The 24,837-nt window shown below is 41.3% G+C and overlaps 1 protein-coding gene across 5 annotated transcripts in view; it reads right to left on the reverse strand.

The window, feature by feature from the left end:
• Positions 1 to 24,837, reverse strand: part of ARHGAP26 (Rho GTPase activating protein 26) — a 444,108-nt gene that overhangs the window by 142,144 nt on the left and 277,127 nt on the right. For all 5 annotated transcript variants that reach the window (XM_045998912.1, XM_045998911.1, XM_045998908.1 and 2 more), the window contains exons 16-17: positions 24,488 to 24,546; positions 22,869 to 22,974 (exon numbers count right to left, since the gene is read on the reverse strand). In XM_045998912.1, the coding sequence (XP_045854868.1) occupies positions 22,869 to 22,974; positions 24,488 to 24,546 (165 nt within the window). The remainder of the gene's footprint in view (positions 1 to 22,868; positions 22,975 to 24,487; positions 24,547 to 24,837) is intronic.

Raw genomic sequence — 24,837 nt, forward strand, 5'->3', positions numbered from 1 at the left:
AATCTCAATGTTTTCCTCTATAAACTAAAAATCCCAACATTTGCTTTTTGGGATTTTGGCAATGATAGTAGATACTGTATACTGAAAGCATTTGATACATAGTGGGTCTTCAACAAACACAAAGTGATTTTATTATTCAATTCTTTGTGTTCATAAATACTTGAGTATAAATTCTTGTTGCTCTTGACTTTTGAGCAGCGACAAAAATGTGAGGGGAAATTTTCTCTCCAGATGGCAAGAGTCAACACAGCCCCATATTCTTTTAACAGTCCAGAATTCATTTACTATAAAGGAATTTCTCCTAACACTTCCAGGATAATACAATTATTGTCCTGGGGATCAGGGCAAGTGTCAAGGCAGAAGCAATTGGGTATTGTCACCACACTGAGAGCCAGCAACCAAACAGCAGTTATAGATAGCAAATGAAGATCCAAAAAAAAAAAAAAAAAGCAAAGCAGAATATTCAGTATTGTACAAAGTATTAAACATCCCTAGCAAAACACCCTAAGAGTTAACGTGGTGTAAGCTGCCATTTTTGAGCCCTTACTCTGTACCAGAAACTGCAACATGCACTTTGCATGCATCAACTTACTCTTCACAATACTACTCTCAGGTAGGTCCTATTGTTCTCCCCATTTTATAGATGAGGATACAGAGGTCCAGGCGTCAGACAATTACATGTGGCCCCCCAGTTCTAAGTGGTGTAACTGGAATTTGACCTCAGATCTGTCCACTCACAAATGATGTGCCATTTTCAAAACATCAAAGGAAAACCAATTGCATAGTCATTACCTTAAATATACCAAGCCGTTTATTCTCCAGATAGCAGGTTTAGATTTGCAGAGTTCAATTTTAATTCACTGTATAAGGTGTGAGCCCTAACTAGGAACACACCCAGAGGCTTCTGCTCTCATTTCAGGTTGGTCCTTCTAGTCTTCTTTGCTTGATCTTTCTCTCCCCTACCTCCCAACACTGTAATGCTCAGGACTCTGTCTTGGGACTTCTCCTCTACCCAAAGACGTGTTCTCAGTGATCTCAGCAGTTTTATGTTGAAATATACTAAAGAAAAATCATCTATATGCTCAGGGCTCTCAATAGAACTCTTGGCATGTTCATCCTGATACCAACCCACTCTACCCCACCAATACAACAGAACTAGACCTGTCTTCTCTATAGAAGGCCAAAACCTCAGGAGTCACCCCTGATTCCTCTCACTTGCCACATTGAGCCCATCAGTTATGCATGCTGGCCCTATCTTCAAAGTATATTCCAAAGTTGACCAGTTTTCCTCATTCCCACCATTACCATCCTCATTCAGGCCTCTAAGGTCTTCAGTCTGGACTACTGCAGTAGCCTTCCAGGTGTTCTCCTAGAAACCATTCTCACCCCCATTCAGTTTATTCTCCAGGGATCAACCAAGCAAATGGAGAAAACAACAAAAATACATCCTATCAGTCACTAGTTGGTACTATGTTAGCTTCCCATTACAACCACAACATAATTCAACTTTCTTCCCACAGCCCCCCGAACCCTCCCTTGGTCTAGCCCCTGCTTACTGCTCCAAATCCAACCTGTATTATTCTGACCTCATCATTCCTGGGATCAGCCAACTGTGTTTCCATGATGAGCAGGTCCCTTTCTCAGGGCATGTGTACCTACTATTCCCTCTACCTGCAAAAGTCTTCCTTTAACTCTTCATGAGGCTTTACTCTTTCACTCATTCAGGTAGTGACTGAAATGACATTTCCTCTGACCACCTGATCTAACAGTTACTTGCATACTCCCAACACTCTAACTAAAAACCTTCCCTGAGAGCATTTAACACTCTCAAGTTATTTTCCTAATAAGTTTAGTCTGCATCTTAATACTGTATTTTTAAACAATTCACTGCTCTATTCACAGGACACTGAGTAGTTGCTCAATGAGTATCTGTCAATATCTATCTCTCTCCTCAAAGTTTAAGTTCTAGGAAAGCATGGACTTTATCTGTTGCTAGATCTCCATGCCTAGAATAGCAGTTGCATATAACAGATACCCCAATATTTCAAAAAGTGAAAGGATCCTATCAGTCCTATACAGATCAGGCCAACTCCCTTCTCACAGGTAACAAGGATAGGCACTCCCTTATTGGAACTGCCATCTGAACTCCTGCTGGAGTAGTTCAAAGTACTTCATTATTCAGAGGTAGGTCACACTTCTGGGGCTTCACATTACATCTTTTCCATCCAAATGTCCTGAAGCTAGGTGATAACTAATCTTGTCATTCGAAGGGGGAGAAAAGGGGCTCCCCTGTCAATTAAGTGTCTGCCTTCAGCTCAGGTCATGGTCCTGGGTCCTGGGATGGAGCCCTGCACCACAGATGCCTCACTCAGCGGGGTGTCTGCTTCTCCCTCTGCCCCTCCCGCTGCTCATGCTCACTCTCTCAAATAAATAAATAAAATCTTAAAAAAAAAATTGGGATGGAGAGAACGTGAGGCATTATCAGCCAAGGTTTTGGACACTGAGAGAATTCTGAAATCTTATTTCCTACCTCTAGATTCTACCCAGGTCCTTAGAGCCTGCATCAAACCAGCGTATTTTCCTTAGACATTTTGCACCATTGGATCAATATCATGAACACTACACTAAGGCAATAGGAACATGACTCCAAAGGCAAAGTAGGGCCTTTGCAACCTAGTTCTATCCCAAGGAGACACAGAAATGATGCAAGTACTCATTCAGAGGACTGAATAAGGCACATATGTTTTCAAAAAACATATTCATTTAATCCAGTCTGACAGTGATAAGGGTTTGTATGGGGCCCATAATACCAGGCTGGTTGTACCCTGTCTGGCAGGCCCTGCAGGTGTTTTCAGTTAAATGTGATAATCAAATTAGCTGCACAGCACAGATAACTCTGAAATGGCAAATGGAGCTTCCTGGGTGATCTCCCTGTCTGCCTTTCTTCCATGCTAAGCACAAATATGGAAGAGCCTTAACCTTGTAGTAAAGGCTCAAGTGAAGGCCAGCAAGCCAAGGTGTCTTACAGGTATGCAGGAATAAAAACAGAGATGTGTAAAGGGGATGGGAGGTAGGTTTCTGCTATAGCAGAAAAGATGCTTATTTTACAGTAGATCAGGATTAACCCCCCCCCCCACTGCAGGCTTACCCAACCTAACTTGTTTTGTTAACTATATAGATCTCTTATATTCTCCCCCTTCCTGCCCACCCTTTACTCCTCCCTAGTTGATTGACTTTGCACTCAAGTGTGGCTAAGCTTCTTAGTACTCTCAACAGAGACTAAATTAGAGGAAGGACTACAGGACTGGTTATGAGAAACCAAGGAAAAATTACATGTGTGATAAGATACTATGATAATCCCAGGACCTTTTCCATTGCCACTATTGTTCTTGCCCAATTCAGCTGAAATTACCTTTGGGGTCCAAATTTACAGAGCATGGTAAGGGGACAATGTACCTGACTAGAGGATTGGTTCCCTGAAATGAAAACACCATGTCAATTTCATTTATTCTATTACTACAGACTCACTTAAATGGCTCCACCACACTACCTGTCCCACCAGTCAGCCACTGACGAAGTACTTAAGAGGCCAGACAGTGCAGTGGCTGCACAGGTCTCTAAGTTGCTTTCCCAGTTCCTAAGCAGATCAAGCCCACCTGTTCCTATTTTGCCATAGCAGTGCACAGAGCCAGCTTTCAACCACTGATGTTGGGGAGGGGAGAGGCATGGTGGCAATTTTCAATCGTTCATGCTAAGCTGCAACAAACACATTCCTGAAAAGTTCACTCTAAACTCAAGGTTTGTATGTGAAATCCCATTTTCCCACTGCCTGTTAGGAAATTCCAGATATAGCAGAGATGGCCAACCGAAGACAGACCAAACCCATCTATTCTCTAGCACTGCCAATCACCGTTCACAGCTTAGGGGAACAAGAGGAAAGATTCAGGAGGTCTGCACGCTAACAAAAAGCCCACAAGAGGAATTTAAACCCAGCTAGGACCAGGATGAGGGTCAAGTGGAGAGAGAACTGGGAGGTGACCATCTGCAATAAGACTGAGAGTGAGCACCTATTTCACACTTTAAATTCTGCATCCTTAAAGAGGCGCATGCTCTCAGAATTGTTAAACATCACTACCCCCTGAGATTTTGCACCCCAGGTGTCTCTCTTGCTTCATCCCAGTCCCAACCCTGGTAAACACATGCCGGTGTCCTGGCTTACTTTACCTGCAGCTTAAACATTTTTTATTGAGTTACCATAATGTTATTGGCTGGGTAGGAACCTAGTCTTCATTAAGACTTTTTTTTTTCCCCTCATCAAAAGTTTCTTGCTTCCTTCCTTCCACTTCCTGTCCCTTCACAGGAGGTAGGAAAGATAATTAGTTACATGTTGGTTTACTTCAATGGTGGTAAAACCTATGAAAGGGCATGCAGAGACTAGTTCGCCTTTAGAGGGTGGTGGCAAAGCTGAGAGGCAATCAGGGCCTTATGGATATTCTGGCAAACACTGTTGGGGAGGGACAAATGTATTCGGCCTGTACCCAAGAAGAAGAACCCAGACACCAACAGCTAGAGCCTCCTCCCCATTACTGAGAAGCCACAGAGCCACGAGTTCCTGGCCTTAGACCTCTTGGGGGGCAGGGGGTCTAGATGGCTATGTAGACCCCGAGTCTGAAACACAGACTTTCTCTTTGCACATTTTGCTTTTAGAAACTCCTCAAATTACTTAGAAATATCAGATTCATCCTCAAAAGAGACTTGCACAAAGAAGTTGGCAGGGCCTTTGAAAGCCAGAAAAGGTGGCTTCACAGCCACGGCGACCTGCTGCAGACAGGGGTCTATGAAGCCCAGTTATCTGCAGTGAGGCCTTAATGAGCCATGTCTGCAGTTGCTTGGTCTCTAGAATACAGTGCTATTTTATGGAAGATATGGCACAGGCCAGGAGCCTTTACGTTCTAGAACAAATAGGATTTACTAAGGCGCCCTTGGAAGAACAATGAGAAGGAGAGGTGCTGGAATGTTTCTATGTCAGGTCTCTGAGTGGTGCAACACCAGCTGGTCCAGCATCCTATGAAGATATTCACCTCTTTGATTCTTTGGTTCTTTCTTCTTCCCTGATATTCTAGGCCTGCATTCTACCACCTCCACTCAAACCTCCATTAAGCCTAAATTCTACATTTTAAATCTTTATAGTTCAGGTTAGATGGTAATTTACCAACTCCCACAAACTTAATGCAGAGAACTTACAGCAACACGAGAAACCCAAGAGGTGCCACATGAAGTATTCTGTATCTTTATAGATCTATCGCTCCAAATGAAAACTATGTTAAGCATACAAATGGATTAGTCATTATGGAGAATAATCTGGCGATATCTTAAAAGAAAAAAAAAAATCAAGCTATGTATATTCCTGCAATTCTACTGACAAGTATACATACCTTGCCAAAACTCACTTGTGCACAAAAGGATGTCTATAAGGATGTTCCCTACAGCATTGTTCATAATGGCAAAAAATGAGAAACAACTCCAAATGTCTATCAATAGGGGAAAGGGAATAAATAATATGTGGCATATTTACATAGCATAGAGGAATGAACTAGCGTTTATCTCAAAAAGATAAAACTGAGTGGCAAACACAAGCTAAAAAATGAGAGTACCCTCTGATACCATTTATGGAGATTATGAGACACACACACACAAATACCAGATGACTATATTTGGACACAAAAAATCGATTTTAAACTACCAAAACATAGTTCAAAGGGTTACACACTACAATTCATGTTAACTTTCCACTGGAGGGCAAAGGGATTGGAACTGGAAAGGAGCCAAAAGAGGATTTCAGTGTTAATGTGACAGAGAGAAAAAAGAGGCCAAATGTTAACTGTGATATAAGTATATATTCATATGCATGCATAAATATATATGTGAAAAATTATAGCAAAACATATAAATATAGTCCAAATACACGTTATATTCCAAATGATACTCTGTACATTTTGCTCTAATTTCCATACAAACCCCCAGCCCCCCAAAAAAGAAAAAACGAAGAGGAAGGGAGGGCATGTTTGGGAAATCACAAAGATTCCTTCATGTTGTCTTGGGGAACTTTAAAAAAACTCTGTATAAGTCAGGGGTTGAGAGCAGATGAAAAGAAAGAGGGAAAAAAAAAATTTAAAAAATAAATGTAATAATAACTTTTAAAAAAGCATCTTTAATCAGTATTATACTTAATAGCAGTTTCTAGACTTTGGTATAGATGCAAATCACTGGGGAAGCTTATTAAAAATAAAACTCCCTGCCCTCCCTACCCAAATTTCCAACATGATGATTCAGGAGAGCTTGAATGGGGCCAGTGATCTCCTTTTTATATAAAAAACAAACATCCTTAGAATTAACCCATTTTAAATGTACTGAGGAACAGTTTAAAAAAATAAAACTTAGGGACGCCTGGGTGGCTCAGTTGATTAAGCATCTGCCTTCGGCTCAGGTCACAATCTCAGGGTCCTGGGATGGAGCCCCTTATTGGGTTCCATGTTCAGCAGAAGGCTTCTCTCTCTGCCGGCTGCTCCCCCTGCTTGTGCACACACGTTCTCTGGCAAATAAATAAATAAAATCCTTAAAAAAAAAAAAACATACTATAACACGGAGGACATTGGGAGATGGAGAGGAGAAGGGAGTTGGGGGAAATCGGACGGGGAGACAAACCATGAGAGACTGTGGACTCTGAGTAACAAACAGGGTCTTGAAGGGGAGGGGGGGTGGAGGGTTGGGTGAGCCTGATGGTGGGTATTAAGGAGGGCACGTACTGCATGGAACACTGGGTGTGGTGCATAAACAATGAACTTTGGAACACTGAAAAAAAATTTAAATTAAATTAAATTTAAAAAATAAATAAATTTTGGGGCGCCTGGGTGGCTCAGTGGATTAAGCCACTGCCTTCGGCTCGGGTCATGATCTCAGGGTCCTGGGATTGAGCCCCGCATCGGGCTCTCTGCTCCGCAGGGAGCCTGCTTCCTCTTCTCTCTCTGCCTGCCTCTCTGCCTACTTGTGATCTCTCTCTCTGTCAAGTAAATAAATAAAATATTTAAAAAATAAATAAATAAATAAATAAAATTAAAAAGAGCATTCATATCACTTAAAAAAAACTTAAAGCAAATAAAAATTCCAACTTTCATGTGAAAGTCTATTCCTCCTCTTAAGTGGATAGCTAACAGTGATACTTAAGAGAAAGTTTTAATTTTGATAATGACAAACTAAAGTCCTTCTATACAATGTTTGTTTACATAGCTTTATAAAATGTTGATCCTGTAACAGAACAGTAAATTTTATGCACAACTGAAATGTTAAAGGTGCTTTAGTTAAAATTATGACAACAAGTTATTTTAGGTAACAATGAACTTTAATGCAACATTTCCAGCGTTAGAGTTAAAAATCACCGAAGAAGAACAATGTAGCTTTAAGCTATCAAAGCCTTGTTATCTATTACCTAAGTTAGACTTCCTCTCTTTCTGCCTTCCCCAGTATAGTCAGGGCACCCCCTCAGAGCTCCCATTGCCCCACCTCACACCTGAGCAAGAGCACACAGATCCATGCTGTGGTTTACCTGTGGACATGTTCACATTCCTCTCCAGGCTGTTCCTCCTAGTAGGGAAGGCGTTGTGTTCACCTTTGATACCTGTGTCTAGCACAGTGTCTGGCACACTGTAGGCTCTCAGTAAGTATCTCCTGAACCGCTTAGCATGTCTCAACAGGTCTTAGCTCAATGACATCCAAGGAAAAGGAGTCTCTAGCACACAGTTGGCAGACCTGTTCTCTCAAGAACCAGATGGTAAATATCTCAGGCTTTGAGAGCCATGTGGTTTCTCTCACAGCTTATCAACCAACCAGTGTAACTTGGAGGCTGACACAGGTAACACGTACATCATTAAGTGTGGCTCTATTTTAATAAAACTTTACATACATAGAAATTTGAATTTCATATAATTTTCATGTCATGAGCTATTCTTATTTTTTCCCACCTATTTTAAAATGTAAATAACTACTCTGAACTTATGAGCCATACAAAAATCAGCAGCAGGGTTTTCTAACCCCTGTGCTAACAAATCTGGGCAGAGATATGTAGGAAAATCTCAGAATACCACACAGGTTGGAACAGACAAGGAGAAAAGAGTCTGTGGAAGAGGGATGGACCCTCACAAGACCTGAAAATAGGACAAAAAGACACAACACAGAAACAAAAAACAATGAGGTTCTTATTATTTTTCTTTTAAACTAGTTATACTGTAACAGTGAAGCTCACATTCAATTAACTAATGGCTAAGAAATTGAGAAAAAAAAACTGGTATATTTAAAAGTCATTAGTAGGGGCATCTGGGTATCTCAGTGGGTTGGGGCCTCTGCCTTCAGCTCGGGTCATGATCCCAGGGTCCTGGGATGGAGCCCTGCATCAGGCTCTCTGCTCAGCAGGGAGCCTGCTTCCTCCTCTCTCTCTGCCTGCTTCTCTGCCTACTTGTGATCTCTGTCTGTCAAATAAATAAATAAAATCTTAAAAAAGAAAAAAGTCATTATTAATACTAGTTGGGGAAAAAAACAAACAAACCAAACCCAAGCCTTTTTAGGTTAAAGTTTTACCACCCTCTCCAGCATTGTTAAAATGCATTCTCCTTTGTCTCTGCTGCCCACTCTCAGGTAGAAATACAAATAAGCAGAGAAGCAGACAAAAGATTGGGAACAAAAGCAGACAAAAGGGATTCTATCTCAGAATACCAAAGGATTGACTGTCCTGTCTTGTCCCACCCAGTCCTGTGCATAAAATTAAAAGGACTCAAGAATCACAGGGCTGCACCATTCACTAAAAATAAAAAATTCTTTAAATAGCAGAAATGATCATTTTATAAAAATTCAAAAACAAAGAAGCCAAGAGGGGGCACCTGGGTGGTTCAGTGGGTTAAATGTCTGCCTTCAGCTTCTGTCATGATCTCAGGGTCCCTGGACGGAGTCCTGAGGGATAGAGTCCTGAGTCAGGCTCCCTGTTCAGTGGGGAATCCACTAGTCCCCCTCCCTGTATTCTTTCCACTCCCCACCTCCACTCATGCTCTTGCTCTCACTCTTGCACTCTCCCTCTCAAATAAATAAATAAAATCTTTAAAAGAAGAAGAAGGAGGAGGAGGAGGAGGAGGAGAAGAAGAAGAAGAAGAAGAGGAAGAAGCAGCGGTAGCAGCATCAGCCAAGAGAAGAAAACCCAGGTATCTAGAGATAAGATACTGGTGAATAACTCCTTCTAGAACGTTTTCCTTAACTGCAGTGTTTTGTGTATATATGCTTTTTTTTCCCTTAAAACAAAAAGAATCATTATTTTGTAAACAAAGAAACCTAGTTTTTGGTAAACGTCCTCAAGATTGTGCATAAAATGAGCTTGTAAAAATTCAGGCATTGGACATCTCATCTTTTGAGCCAATGCTCTCTCCTACCACCTCCTAAAAGAAATAAATAATTTGCATCTTATTCAAGATCTTGAATAAGAATCTTGAATATTCAAGATTTGCATCTTGAATAAGATGCAAATTACATCTTATGTTTACATTTACATTAGTTTACCGAGCTCCTGTACATAGCAGGTACTCGGTAAACTAATACATGCTGAAATGACTGACACTAACAGTGTTGCCCCAGATCTTTGTCTTGGCCCAGCTCTGCCAAGCTAGCTTTTCAGAGATGCTCTTTATTATCACTAACACCAAAAAGCATAGCTTTCAACAGGCTGCCAAATCCCAAAGGCCATATGGATACAAGGACAGTGTCCTTTAATAATAAGTGGCATGTAACTTTAGAGTATCTGCTACTGGAAAGTGCTTCACTTTGGAATGTTTCCTTTTGACTTTATTTTAAAATGAACCATTATTCTGCTCCTTTATGGATTTGTTCATGAGGGATTCATTTTTGGATTCTTCCCATGTCCTAAAGGGGGATATTAGAAGGACCAGTAAGTATCAAGACATTTGCATAAGGTTTGTCTTAATTTTCAGTTGAGTAATATCAGACTTAACTATGACTAAAACAATTTCTGATGGGCCTATTCATGTCCAGAGTCATGGTGCATTAATGACATGACAAAGAAAGGATAATCTAGGCTTGGCCAACAATTCCTGTTTCATTAACCCTCTGGCCAGGGCCAGGTAGAAAGATCCTGTGAGATAGTCCAACTATTTTGGAAGAAAACCTTGTATCTGGGCAGCATGCTAAGCAGGTTAAATGGTAGTTCTAGTGAGAAGGGAAGTATAATTCTTAAAGAGGCAAAATGTCAAGGTTATCTCTGAAAAGAACAAGAAAACCTGATTAGCAAGCTAGACTGAGAGGCATGCTTGAAACAGAAAACTGCCGTTTGCCTGGTAACTTAAGGGAATGTGCTTAAATGGTCCAGTTCTGGGGGTTAATGCACCGAGCTAGCACCTTCATTCCATCAAACTCCACTGGGATGACCCTGGGTCTATGGCAGATCTGAAGACCTTCTCTGAAATGAGGCCCAAGGCTTTTATGAAGTGCTAGCTCCTGCAGAAGGCAAACTATGCATTCTGGGGAACTGAGCTGTGTAACCAGGTATTAAAGAAATACCTAAACGCTCTGTCTGCTGTTTTTATCATTATGATGGTCCCATCTTCAACATAAGAATGCATAACACTGTCTCCAGGAACTTATAAGATCCACCAAAGAATTAATATTTGTGCCAAGGCCTGAAGCTTTCAATATATAATAGGGAATCTCTAACACCTGGTATTTTTTTTTTTAAGATTTTATTTACTTATTTGACAGACAGAGATCACAAGTAGGCAAGAGAGGCAGGCAGGGAGAGAGAGGAGTAAGCAGGTTCTCCGCGGAGCAGAGAGCCTGATGTGGGGCTCGATCCCAGGACCAAGGGATCATGACCTGAGCCGAAAGCAGAGGCTTTAACCCACTGAGCCACCCAGGCACCCCCTCTAACACCTGGCATTTTTATCTGCCTGGCATCCTTTGAATAATGGCATCCAGTTTTCCTTGGATTGCCCCTCTCTCATTACATGTGGTTCTACCAAGAATATCAGTTGAGAACCCCATGAATGCCTCATCAAAGAAGTAGGTGCATTACTCAAGAGAGGCTACAACTTTCTTTAACTAGGAATATTGACCTGCAGTGGAATCCCAAGAGGATAAAGGTGGTCAGAGCTGAGACATTCCAAAGGTAGTACTCCAAAGGCACTATACAGGAGTTCCCTTGTTATTTTCCACCCCTTATTTTATCTATTATTCAACAAATATTTATGAGTGCCTCCTACTATATAGAAAGCACTGTTCTAGATGTTAAGGATTCAACGGCACAGAAACAGACAGAAATCTCCAACTTCAGGAGTCTACATTTCAGGGAGAAACAACAAACAAGTCAAATACAGAGTATATTAAAGTGATCCATGCTATGGAAAAAATTAAGCAATGCTAGTGGGAAGGGAGCACAAGGGCTGGTGGTTACAATCTTAGAGCAAGACCTCACTGAGGAGGGGAAGGAAGGGAGGACAGATCAGGGCTACGGATTGAAGGGCATAGCAAGCGGGACTAAAAAGGAGCAGCCAGGAGGCAGGAGGAAAACCAGGAGGATGTGATATCCTGGAAGCCAAATGAAGAAAGCATTTCAAGGAAAGAGGGAGTGAGAAACTGTGAAACCTTTCAGAATGATCAGAGAAGGGAAGTATGAACCTGATTTAGCAACACCAACATGACACTTCTCAGGGGAGGAGTAGGCGTAAAAGCCCAAGTGGAGTAGGATCCAGAGAGGATTTGGGAACAGCAACACAGACAACTATCTGAGAAATTCTGCTGAGAAGAGCACCAAGAATGGGGGAGTAGATGCAAGATTGAGAAAGTTTTGTTTTGTTTTTTAAGATTTTATTTATTTGAGGGGCACGTGGGTGGCTCAGTGGGTTAAAGCCTCTGCTTTCGGCTCAGGTCATGGTCTCAGGTCCTGGAATTGAGCCCCGCATCGGGCTCTCTGCTCAGCAGGGAGCCTGCTTCCCCCTCTCTCTCTGCCTGCCTCCCTGCCTACTTGTGATCTCTGTCTGTCAAATAAATAAATAAAATCTTAAAAAAAAAAAAAGATTTTATGTATTTGAGAGAGAGAGAGAGACTGAGAGAATGAGTGGGAGGAGGGGCAAAGGGAGAAGCAGACCCCCCTATGGAGCGGGGAGCCCGATGTTGGGCTTGATCCCAGGACCCCAGGTTCCTGACCTAAGCTGAAGGCAGACCCTTAATGGACTGAGCTACCCAGCAACCCTCAAGAAAGGTTTTTACTGTTTTTGTTTTTCATTTGTAAAGGGTCACAGAAATCACAACTTGTGCTGATGGGAAAGTCTTAAGAGAAACTGAAAAGTTGATCATGTAGGAGACAGGGGGAAAACTCTTGGGAGTGAAGTCCTCCTGGATGCAATCAGGAATCACCTCTAGTGCCCCAGGGCAGGGAACGCCTTTAGGTACAAGTGCGGGACTGGTCCTCTAGCACACAGGGAGGAAAGGTAGAAACACAGGCATGGGGGTGGTAGCTTCTGGAAGTTCTCTTGATTGCCTTTATTTCCTGAGTGAAATAAAAAGCAAGATCTGAGACAATTTACAAGAGTAAGAGTGAATGGTGTAGGAACATGAAGCACGATACCAGGCACATAAGGGCCCTTGAAATTGCTTTCCAATGTCTGATGGTTCAACTCTACTTTCAGTTATATGATGGACCCAGAAGACTTCCAATAAATTCCATTCTTTTTTGTATTAGCCACAGTTGACTTCTGTTGTTTACAACCAATGATCTGATATACCAACTTTTTCTTGAGGCCAAGGATTATTCATGTTCTCACTGAAAGTCCAACTTTAAGGGGCACCTGGGTGGCTCAGTCGGTTCAGTGTCTGACTCTTTATTTCAGTTCAGGTCATGATCTTAGGGTCATGAGACCAAGCCCTGCATCAGGTTCCAGCTTGGTGGGGAGTTTTCTTGAGATTCTCTCTCTCTCCCTCTCCCTCTGTCCCCTCCCTGATCCCACTCATACACACAATTTCTCTCTAAATAAAATCTTAAAAAGAAAAGTCTAACTTTTATAAAATAGTGATTCTATTTTATCAAATCCTGTACATCCCTAAAGGCATAGGAAGACCAGCTTCTGATATACCAATAAGCCCAACAATTTGAGCTCCCTTCCCAGAACCAAGAAATAATACTTTCCATTTTCAATACCAAATTGGAAACACTAAAGCAGTATGCTAAACTACTTAAAGAAAAACATGTCGACTCATGTGAGAAAGCAGAAAAGACATACCAAAATTCAAATCCCCTGACAATTTCTTCAAACTTTCTTTGGAGTTAAGCTCCAAGAGTGTCTACCAAGACAGCATGAAGATGAATACACATAAAACTTTCCTTGGGGTGTAGAGTGGTACTTCAAAACAGACTTCACTAACTCAGGGAGGGAAATCCACATCAAGAGTCCACTACAAGGTAACCTGGAGGCACAGAGAACTGTTTTTACAGTGGATGTCAATGTTTAATCTGGGAATGGCATCTGAGAGGGCAGGCAAACTGAGTAAGAATGAAGGAAAGACTCCCCCACAAAGAGAAACATTTTGAAGATCACAAAGATGAGTGGAAATTTCCAGTCCATGCAGACTAAGATGAGTCTTCTTGATATAACGTGTCATCCCCTCCAGGAAATTAATAGTTATTAAACTGCAGCACAGACAGCTGCTTCTGAGATGAAATCAGTCTTGCAACACTAAGAAGCAGGAGGGTGAAGGTGAGTAGTTGCTAATCTTTCACAGAAGTCAGCCTCACATAGCTTCTTTCAAACAGGTGCACTGCTCTGCGGGGCATTTGACTCATGAAAAGCCATGAACACTAACAGGGAAGTGTGAAGCTTGGTTAAGGTATGACCTGAAAGCAGGTATTAATGGGCTCTTTCTCCCATATGACCCTGAGCTGGCACATCCCTTGCTAGGAAGGGTGCAAGCAGTAGTCAGCCCTTTGGGCCAAATGCACACAAACTGCCAAGATAATAAAATCAGAGCAAAAATAAACACATGCACACAAAGAGCTCTGTGTGCTATATTTTCAGCACCAAGCCCTAAGATTTTTGCTTACCAATAATGGAACTATGAAGAAAGTCCCATCTCGTGAATAAGAATGACTTGTTTTGGCCTAATCACGTGAATAATTCTCCTATTTTCCCTCATTTTATGAGGCATGGCTCCATGATCTTTCCTCCCCCATTCCCCAACTCCTCCAACAGATTATGAAAGCCGACAATTACAGAGGGTGTCCTATATGCCAGACACTTTTCTAAGAGCTCTATGTGAATTAGTTCATTTAATCCTCACAACAACCCTGAGAGGGCAGGAGCTATTGCTGTCTCTAAGTTTCCCAGAAAGAAGAGTAAAATAGGTGAAGCCTTTTATACTTTACTTCTCCAGGCTTTACTGGGGGTTTTGCAGGGGGAGTGAGGCAGAGAAGTTAGTTACCACCTGGATCAAGCACCGGAACTTGTTCCATCTGTTGGCATCATCTTGCAGGTAGCTAAGGACTGTTGTTTGAAGCCCAGCTCCTACACCACCATCCCCCCCCCCCATTAGTCAAAGGTTTCCCCTCAGAATTTTTAAAAATAATCCCTTGCTTTCAGGTTGTGCATGTGTAGATGCCACTCTGTGTCATGCCTCCCTGGAGTGGGAAGGAAGAGGTAGGAGGCCCCTGGTATGGGAAGAGGTGACAAGCTACCAGGCTGCACCTGCATGAAGCAAGGTACAGCCTACAAAACCGGTTCCTGCAATGCTGGCTGAAGTACACACAGGACAAGCCAACAGAATCTCATGTGCTAATTTAAAAGTTTCTGATAGTGTTATTTGAGATCGGTTTCACATAAGGAAACTCAGGCATAGAGAAATAATTCACGTAAATTTTCAGAAGGGAGAGCAAGACCAGGCAGTCTGCCTCCAGAAATGGTCTCTTAAGCACTGTGCTCTCTCAGTGATGAGCTGTGACTACCTAGAAGTCTGCCAGCTGCCTCAACTACAGCTGCCAGGTCTGAGCCACAATAGCTGGGAAGAATCGATTAGGAAACTGGTCAGAGTAAGAAAGTAAGTACTGCAGGTAATGCTCACCATTCAATGCAAAGAGGGGCAACAAGAGAAGACGTGGGTGCCCCACACAACGGAAGCAAATCCATTACTGCTGTGCCACCAAAGAGAGAATTCAACAGAACCAATCCTGGGCCTAATGCCTAAGAAATAAGGCTCATTAGAGCAGAAACAAAAGAAATGGGGACTAAAAAGGCAACAGACAAGATCTTTTTTTAAAAGATAATATAGATGGAACTTTAGCTACATTCACCAAGAAGAAAAAGAAAGATGACACAAATTCGGAAATGAAAAAGACTTAAAAAGAAAGGAAAGAAAGAAAAAAGAAGAGGGAAAGAAATCTGGTTCTGCTAAAAGCTGGCAACGAAGAACAAAGTCATTTTTATGTTAGTTAATACCCTCACTTTTATAATACCTCACAATAAATGGGGGCAGCCCCTGAGAAGAAAAGATGGCATCCTTCTCTTTGCTGGAATTTGAGAGGGAAAACTCCATGGCCAACTGGGTTCAGAAGAGGAAGAGGTACATCAGAGAACAGGAAAGTCACTGAAAACATTAACCCAACAGAAGTGGAACAACTCAGTGCAAACAGGAGACCCAAATCAAAGGGGCTCCAGACTGCTGAGCATTAACAGCTTGAAGCCAAGCATTTCCCCTTGCAGAATGGGTGTTTCTTAGGATGTGAAGGATTTAGTTCTTTGAATTCAGAAATTGTTTTTTTTTTTTAAGCAAAAATTTAAACCTAACTTGTATCTTTCCTTCTCCTAACCCTAAAGACTGAAAGGTCACAGAACAGAGAAATTCTGGAAGTTGAAAGTAAGTGAAGGTCTGGCAGCTAGGCTAAATAAGGGCTGAGGTTTGATTTTGTCTACATTTCCATTAATTTAAAGTGCTAAGTTGCCTGTTTGCTGTAAAATATGTGGTTCTCCTCTTTGCAGTATCCCTTTAAATAGATTTTCCTCTCAGTGTGCCAAAAATAGCTAGAGAAGGTCCTTTGAGAATTCCATTCTTAGTCTTAAAAAAAATACATTCTCCTCTCCAGCCCATGCACATAAACAGATCTGGAAGCACTTCTTCCTACTTCTTCCAGGGACCTCTAATTTACCAGAAATAAATATTTTAGGAGAAAAAACATAGCTGGTCAGGGAAATGATTCTTCCAGTCCATTTTTGCTAGTTCATTAATTATGTGATCACTCAATCTGGAGTCCCTCTTTCGACTAGCAGATAGATGGGCCAGGTGCTGATAATCCAAATGCCTATCCCATGGCCAGGCAGGTGGGGGGCACAAAAGAGGTTGACTACACACAAGGGATAACAGAGACAGCTAGGATTTGGTGCACTGAAGAAGGCATGCCCTGGGGGTTAGGGTGTGGCCTCTCCCCAGTTGCAGCCAACTCTGAGCAAAGATGTCCGAATTTTTTCAAGTAAAATCACCCCAGTTAAAAATGTTAGAAATCTGTCCAAAATTTTAAAATGGCAACATGTAGAACAATACCAGACATAATGCATGTATGCGCTACTCTGGTTGGACACTGTTGTTTGCAACCTCTAAGTAAGAAACAAAAGATAAAGGAAGACAGATTGCCTGTCCCCTGAGAGTTTAATGACCTAGTAGGATTAAGAAGATAGTCACTCAGTCAACTGTCTCACAAGGTAGAATGTGATACACATTAAAAGGGAGAAATAAGCAAAGCCTATGGGAGCTGAGGAAAGCGAGAGGGCCCTTGAGGCAGAAAGGATTCTTGTAGTCAATGACATCTGAGCTGGGGCTAAAGAATGAGGTAGACTTTGGCAGGCAGACATTGGGGAGGGACCATTCTAAAAAGAGGAAAATGAATTGCACAAGGTAAAAAGAGGGAGTTGGAAAGAGAATGTTTGAGAAATTGTCAAGACATTCTTCATGCTTCTACCTGACAAATATGTGTGAGTGTCTGTGTGTGCCATGCAGTAGGGACGCAGAGGTGATCATGAGGGGACACAAGATGAGGCTGCAAAGTGTGAGAGTGCCCAGCCCAGACAAGACGTTGGAGGTGGTTTCCTGAGTTTTATCTTCAGAGCAATGGGAAAGTTTCCTTTGAATTTTTTTTAAGCAAGGGAATCACATATTAAAATTTGCAATGTTCCAAGTTCCCCAGCTGCAGAGCATGCATTCTGTGGACTGGAAGAGAGCCGGAGTGAGTTGGGAGGCGGCCTTTGCAAGCAGTCTGGGAAAGAGATGATGCCAGCTTGGACTTGTGGGGTGGGTAGCTTCAGGAAGCAGAAAGGAGTTAAAATCACCAGAACTACCAGTTCAGGGTAGGATTCGATGACGTAGAAGCCAAATGGGACTGGAGAATGTGGTCAGCATGGCTCCATGGGGGTATTGGGGCACACCACCAGTGGCCCAGTAGCCAAGCAATGCTGTACTGGCAGCAGCGGGTGTCCAGGGGTTACTAGAGAGAGGGAAGGTTTAGGAGCCAGAGTGTATGGCTGAGGGAAGATTGCCAGAGAAGCTCACAGGAGCTTTCCATTTTAGAAAGTCATCATCTCAAAAGCACTATTTTCTTTTAAACGTGCTTTGTAAAATTCCACAGCTGTTTTGTTTGGACCAGTCTTGAGGGCAAGGAAATAACTAGCTCTTCTCATGTTCAACAGTTCGACGATAAACCAAATCTTTAGATTTGGAATGGAAGAAGAAGGAATATTAGAATATCTATAAGAGATATGTTAATGCCAAGTATCCTCCATGCCCACTTCCTTTTATTTTGACCATTTCTTAAGAACTTCAAAGAATGCTAGTTAACCATCACGGTCCATCCTCTTTGGTGCTAAGGCCTAGTAATGACTTTCTTTATAACCACAAGCATTTGTACGTGAACCCAATTCACTCTCCTTCTGGATCATTAAGGAAATATGAATATATTCTTCTGGACTGGCAGGAACTCCTGGAAGTACTCATATTCCAAGGGGAAAACAGCCAAACCACTAGATGCTCAACTCTTGATAACTTGTGACAATGGAGTTTACGTATTTTGATAAGATCTCACTTGTATGCCAAGCATTTGCCCTAAATCATTTTATGATTTCTGCAATATACTGAATCTTGTCATTTTTGCAAAGCCACGACAAGTAACAGATCATCCAAATAAACATCAGATGATGGAGTAATGAAAATAATAGGAATCAGCAAGTGGCAATGAGACTAAAGTTGATTTTGCCCTCCTCATTTCTCTGTCCTGTCTTCCACCTCCCAAATCTTCGAATTTTAGTGCATGTGTGCCCATACTGCAGATGTATTCTTCTTCTCTCCCAAACTGGTCTATCTGTCCCATTTGTCTTAATTGTATTAGCATACCACATGAAGATCATTCAATAGATTTAATGTTCTCTGTTGAGTCATATTTTATCAAGACTACTTGCAGTAAGCATTAGGCACTGCCTACTCAGAGCTTTGCTTTTATACTGATATCTAGGTTTCCCACCAGTGGCCCAGGGAAGTTCTGTTCGGTATAAAAAAATCATGGTGGCCCCATTCCCCTTGTTGAAGAGTGTTTCAAACCAGTAATATGTGATGGGAAGTCTGGAGAACTTCCGGGAAAAATATCATCATAGCTCTTAAAAAGAGAAGCGAAGAAAAATTAATGCTTTTTCTGCCTCTGGACAACTACAAATGTGCAAGGATGCAACACAACATCTTATGACCCTGACCTAGCCAGCACAATGATGCTGGCTGTGAGCAACACCATAGAAATAACCTGGACACTTCGTGAGCCAAGAAATTAACCAACCCTTTGGGCTGATTCTGTGTAATGAGAAACAGATTCCTTTATTGTTTAAGCCATTTTGAATTAGATTTTCTGTTTCTTACAGCCCAGAACATCCTAAATGATAGAATACTTCTTTGCAGAAGCAAGAAAAGGTCTCTACCTCTTTGACAACATCCTAGCAACAAAGGAATACTTGCTTCAAAAAAGAGAAGAGACTATGACTGATTTCTCAATAAGCATTTTGGGAAAACTAGCTGTAAAAGGTGTTTTTAATAGCTACTCCTGATGTATGGAGAGTCCTTTGAAATCCTTCCAGTGCAGCATAAACACTGTAATAAAATGACGATGAGCCACTATGAATGGTATGTGTGGGGATATGCAACATAGTTGGAGTCATCATAATATGTAGGCATTAGGAAACTACCATGAAATTTGTCTTTATTTTTCATCTACTCTTATTTCTTTCTACAATTATAATATTGGGAATTTTTTTCTCTTCTCTACTCCCTTTACCTGATGAAAACACAGAACTCCATGATTAGAAGGGGACTCAGAAAACTGAGGTTCAGAGAGGTGGATTAATTTCCACAAGATCCCACAGCTATCCAGGGACCATTTTCTTTACTATTAAAAATGCTTTATGCATGATTTTAAAACAAAACCACTTGCTGAACACTCAATTTAATGTAATGTCAAACTGTAAGGATATGAGAAATCAAAACTGGATTTTTTAGTAATTTGATTATGAAATCTCCTTTTTGAATTCATTGCTTTGAGCTTCTTTGTGCTATTTCTATTACCTTCTTACATCCTAATCCTTTCAACTCAATACCATTTCTCTCTCCTAGAAAATCCCTGCATGTGGCCCATTCTCTTGGCCAGTGATTCTTAAAAGACCGTTTGCTTCTTAATTACCTGAGAAATAAACCAGACATGCAGATTCCCAAGGAGAGTCCAATTTAGTAGAGCAGGGGTGGGGTCCCCCAATTCAATTGTAAACAAACACGCCAGGTGAGTCGAACTGTGCTTTGAGGAACATGACTCCAGATTATACACTAGACTCCAGAATCCAAATAGAAGACATCTAATTATCATAGTGGATTTAAGCTGGAACAACAAAAATATGTGCACGGTTGCCTGTAATTTTTATGTTCCCTCTGAGGTCTGAAACAAACCCAAGAACTGTGTGATTTGGATGCACCCTGGTAAGCATTTGCTTGGAGGCTTTGAGATTTTATCCTTTCCCCTAAGACTCCCCCCCCCCCCTCGAATGCATTTCTACTTGGGATTAAATATAAAATGTCTTAATTCTCTCCACAGCTAAAAGAAATCAATTTTGGAAAGTGTTTCAAAAGAGCACTTTTAAAAACTGCACAACACAAAGTATCCTTCCTTTGAACCAAACGACTGAGAGATACACAGGGTATACACTGTAGGTAATGAGAGCAGTGAACACGGGTTTTCCAGCAGATCCAGCCCTGAAACCAAAACTTAGGAAGGAAGTTGACCATTAAGTAAGTGGACCAGAGGAACAATAGTTCAGGCTTATCAGAGGGTAAGTCTGAAACTGAGAAAACTGGAATCAAACAGACAAACCCCTTATCCCAAGTTAACTATCACTTCCTGGTCAATTTTAAAATAGGACAGTGCTGTAAATGAGAATATAGCATTTAAATGGAATCTTAGAACTCCTCTGGGTGCCAAAGCCTTTTTTCAGAACTAAATAAATACTCCTTACTGGATTAAGCAATGCACATTTATACCCATCTCCACAAAGATACTTTTAATCCCTATCTTCTGAGACCAAGAACAGAGGCTACTGAGAACTTAAGTCTCTGTGTTATAATATTGGCTCTGACCAACTCACACTATAGCCTCTATGTACATTTATTAAGGATTAAATAAACAAAGAAATGCCACATAACCTCATAGAACCAAAGTAAATCATTGTGATTGTGAATCAAAGGCAAGACACACACACACACCAAAAAAAAAAAAAAAAAAAAAAAAAAGGCAAGACACAATGCTCCATAAATGCTATACTGTAAGTAACTCCAGCAGCAAAGTTGGTTTAAATTCGTTAGAAGGCAAAAGTCAAGGTCACAGATGTCACCTGCATATTCCAGTTGTACTTCTTGTTAGGTCAGGGGCAAAGATGGTCTGAATTTAATGGGGTATGGAACACAGAGGTGGACAAGGGGGAAAAAGTGAAATATCACCCAAGCGAAAAATAGGCTCAAGTGTTTAAGATCTACCTTAACAGTTTTTGGTGTTTTTTAAAATCGTTTTCTTCCCCCATTTAAGATTCCTAACAATCCTCATGGCACTTTAAAATGGGCAGATGCAGTAGTGAGTCTGTTGGATCACCATTTACTTTCCGTCATGCTCAGTCCAGTTAAGCTCTCAGCACAACTCCACAGCTTGAAAAGCCCACTGCTCTCAGCTGGTTCTGAAGCCTTCTCCTCCAGCTGCTCCTTAGGGGCTCAAAGCCTAGTGGCCCTAACAGAGCAACCACGAGTATCCCCACACATACTTGGCCAGAGTATATAACCAGAACTTCCTCTGTTTCAGTAAAGGCCCTTCAAGTGTGCAAAGTTTTGTAACTAAGATCTAAACCATCTTTTCTATTGAACAAATGCCTGACTGGGTTGTGTGGAATAGGCACCAAAATGTCATCTGAGAGCATCTGGAGTTACTTTTTAAACCAGTTCTCATTATTTTAAATGCACTTCATCAGGATTCTTTGACATTTTTTGGGCATTCTCCTTGTAAGCTTGCATGTTCTCTGCTATGCTTAATTGTTTCTGAACATGCAGTCCTGATATCACATGGCAAGAAAAACATTTGACCAGTAACAGAGAAATCCTTGATTCTGCCTAATTGCTTCTGACCAACATGCTAAACACTCTTGCTCCTTCATAGTTAAAATCTGTGGAAATCTTTTGGGAACACATATACTCTCTTTCCATAAGGCGATATCAATGTGCTTAGTAGAAACAGGAAAACAAACCATCATAATCTTTCTCAGCTGACTATCGACTTATCCCAGAGAAATGACTTAATGGCATAAGAAAAGTGTGGGTAAGGACTAAATGCACAGCACACCAACCAGTTCCGTAGACTGTGTAGCTTAACGGTTTAAGTTAGCTGTTGTAGTCTTTCTTAAATACTCCAGTCTCCAACCAAGAACATTCATTCATGTCAATGGAAGGGTAGAACATACACACATGCAGTCACTGACACAGCAAGGGAAGTCAAGAAGGCCATTTCCAAAAGGGTCCACCAATAGTTAATAAACAAAAACTCAAAACCATCCCAAGAGTAAATATTCTTAGCAGGACAATCAGGTCCCATGCTGAATGCCTTGCTTTATCTCAGACGGCACGTAGGCATTTGTGAAAGATAGCTGATTTATTCCCTAGGCTTTAACACATGTAACTTTCAAAAGCACTAACACCGTAGATAAATAAAGAGGAGCCTACTATCCATATATGACTGATGAAGAGACTAAGGAATTGAGGGGTCCATTGCTTGTCCAGGGTTCATTAAGTGGCTTAAGAACACAGTCAACTTTAGAACCCAGGCCTCTTTACTCCAAATCCCGTGTCTGTAAACCCACAACATGTTCCTATTTGTCTCTGATCATCACAAGAACATACAACTCCTGAAAACTCTGCTTTGTGATCTGTTTATCATGGATGACATATTCCTGTTTACCCTAGGACATCACAAGAGCAAAAGCTCCCTGACCTCTCTGCCTGGTGGCCTGGTATCCTGGGCACTTCCCCAGCCTCCTCTGGAAGGATCATGTGGCATTTACTGCTGTTACCCACTGCAGTTAACATTTCACACATTTCTTTCCTAACCCTTCAGCATTCCTGATGCAACAGTGGGAGGGGGAAACCTGAGCAGAACAGAGACCAGCTTTAGCACTAAGACATGAACTTTCTAAGGGTGAGAAGAGGGCAGCATTCAGTCTTAAACCTACTTTGCCAAGTGGTTCATGAGCAGCTGTAACATCTGCCTATTTTTCTCTGGGAGCCGATGAACAAGGCTGTGGATTTCAGAGACCCGAGATTCCTGGTTTTCCAGCTCTGCAAAGGAAGGACGGACGTAATATTTGATCAATGACACAGCCAAATCAGATTATAAAACAAAATCAAAGGAAACCAAAGGTTGGGCACTAACAGACTGAGGATTTCTCAAAGGTTTAAGAACCTGTTCTATGGACTGATGGCTAGGTCTAAGTGTTTTTAATGGTGCTTTCTGTAACAATTCATTTAAAAAAAATGACTGTTAAAGAATTCAAACCAAATGATGATGGGAAGAAATGGAGCCAGTCAATTGCACACTTAGAGTAGACAGAAACCTGGGAGCAGCTGGCTTCCTAGAATGACGGCTTCATTTCAAGGAAGGAAGGAACTTTATGCACTTGTCAAATGATGAACAAATTGTACATGAACAACATTACAAGGGTCTCAAATATCAAAACAATGTCTCAAGACAGCATCCAACAAATTGAAGGCAATGTCCAGTCACTCTCAAGTCATGTGTGACACCCAACCGGCCCAGTGGAAGAAGGAAATGGCTGATGAAACATGTAAATCTTCTTGCCAACCTGTCACCTCAATTAAACCCTGCCATGGCTTGGTTGAATTTGGGTAAGTTGCTTCATTTCTCTGGGAGATAAACTGACAGTGCTCACCACACCTATTTATAGGATTGATGAGAGGTTTAATTAGAGAATGGCTGCTATGGGTTTGGAATTTCTCTGAGAAAGAAATCACATAAACACTATCTTTACTCCCAGCTTTCTCTCAAGTCTTTCTCCTCCCTCTTTTAAGGAGACAACTCTGAGAAGATAAGGCTACCAGAACATTAGGTACTACTAAATAGGGCCAGTAGTAGTTACCAGGACAAACAAACTTTGAAGGCTTAAAGGAAGCAGGGAGACCACAGAGACTATTGACATAAAAACTCTGTGGAGATTCATGCCAGATTTAAATCTGATAGAGAATCTTACTACCTCTTACAGGAGGCCTGCCCTGAGCAGACTGATTCCAATATACTTAGGGTAGCTTGCACCTAATCCCTATGTATTTTAATACCAGTAAAATGACGCAAGGGACCTGGATGATATAGCTGAAGAATGATCATAAGCTGTAAATGGAAGCCATGATGGAAAGGGGACTGGGAAGTTATATAAATGGTGTTATATTGAAGGAAACAATTCCAATGCTCAATTTAGGTAATGTGTGAAGTCTGATTCATTCTGCAAAATGCTACTCAAGGGCTGGGAAAAAACCCAAGGAGTTAGAACTCCAATAATCAAAATTAGAAAGCCAAACTTGCTTTCCTCTCCTCTCCCCACCCCAAAAACACATTCTGAAGTTTCTCTCCTCCACTGTAAATTCAGTGTGGTAGCAGGGCCCTTGACAATCCCAGTTTGGTTTCATTTCTATTTTGTGTCTGTCTCATGAGCACATGTGTACGTATTTACATACAAAATACGAAGGGTAGAAAGTTTTTATTTTGGGATACTAACTGTTCTTTGATATAGAAAAATGTATTCCTTTCCCCCTTAAAACTGGCAAAAAGGAAACTTACTTGCTGCTTTGATGAAACTTCTTTGAAACTGGTACATCATGAGCGGTCCTGGAAGCATTCTGGGATAAAAGGATATACACCAGTCAGTTTAATAAAAACAAACAGACTCCCTAAATAGCAGCATAGACACTGCCCAACTGTATACAGACTAAGATCAAGGGACACAATAGCAACTCAATAGCCCAACTGAGTTTCTCTTTTTGAAAGGGTCCTGAGATTTCCTGTGACATTTTCATGCTCTTTCTTCTTTAAGGGAATGGATACAACTATGTTTCCTAGTTACAACTAGGAAAGTGCTAATGTGAAAGTCTAGCACAAGCCAAGAGATTTCCTTTTCAGTCAGTGACTCA

Source organism: Meles meles, chromosome 3 (genome assembly GCF_922984935.1).
Source record: "Meles meles chromosome 3, mMelMel3.1 paternal haplotype, whole genome shotgun sequence".
In the NCBI taxonomy this organism is placed as follows: domain Eukaryota; kingdom Metazoa; phylum Chordata; class Mammalia; order Carnivora; family Mustelidae; genus Meles; species Meles meles.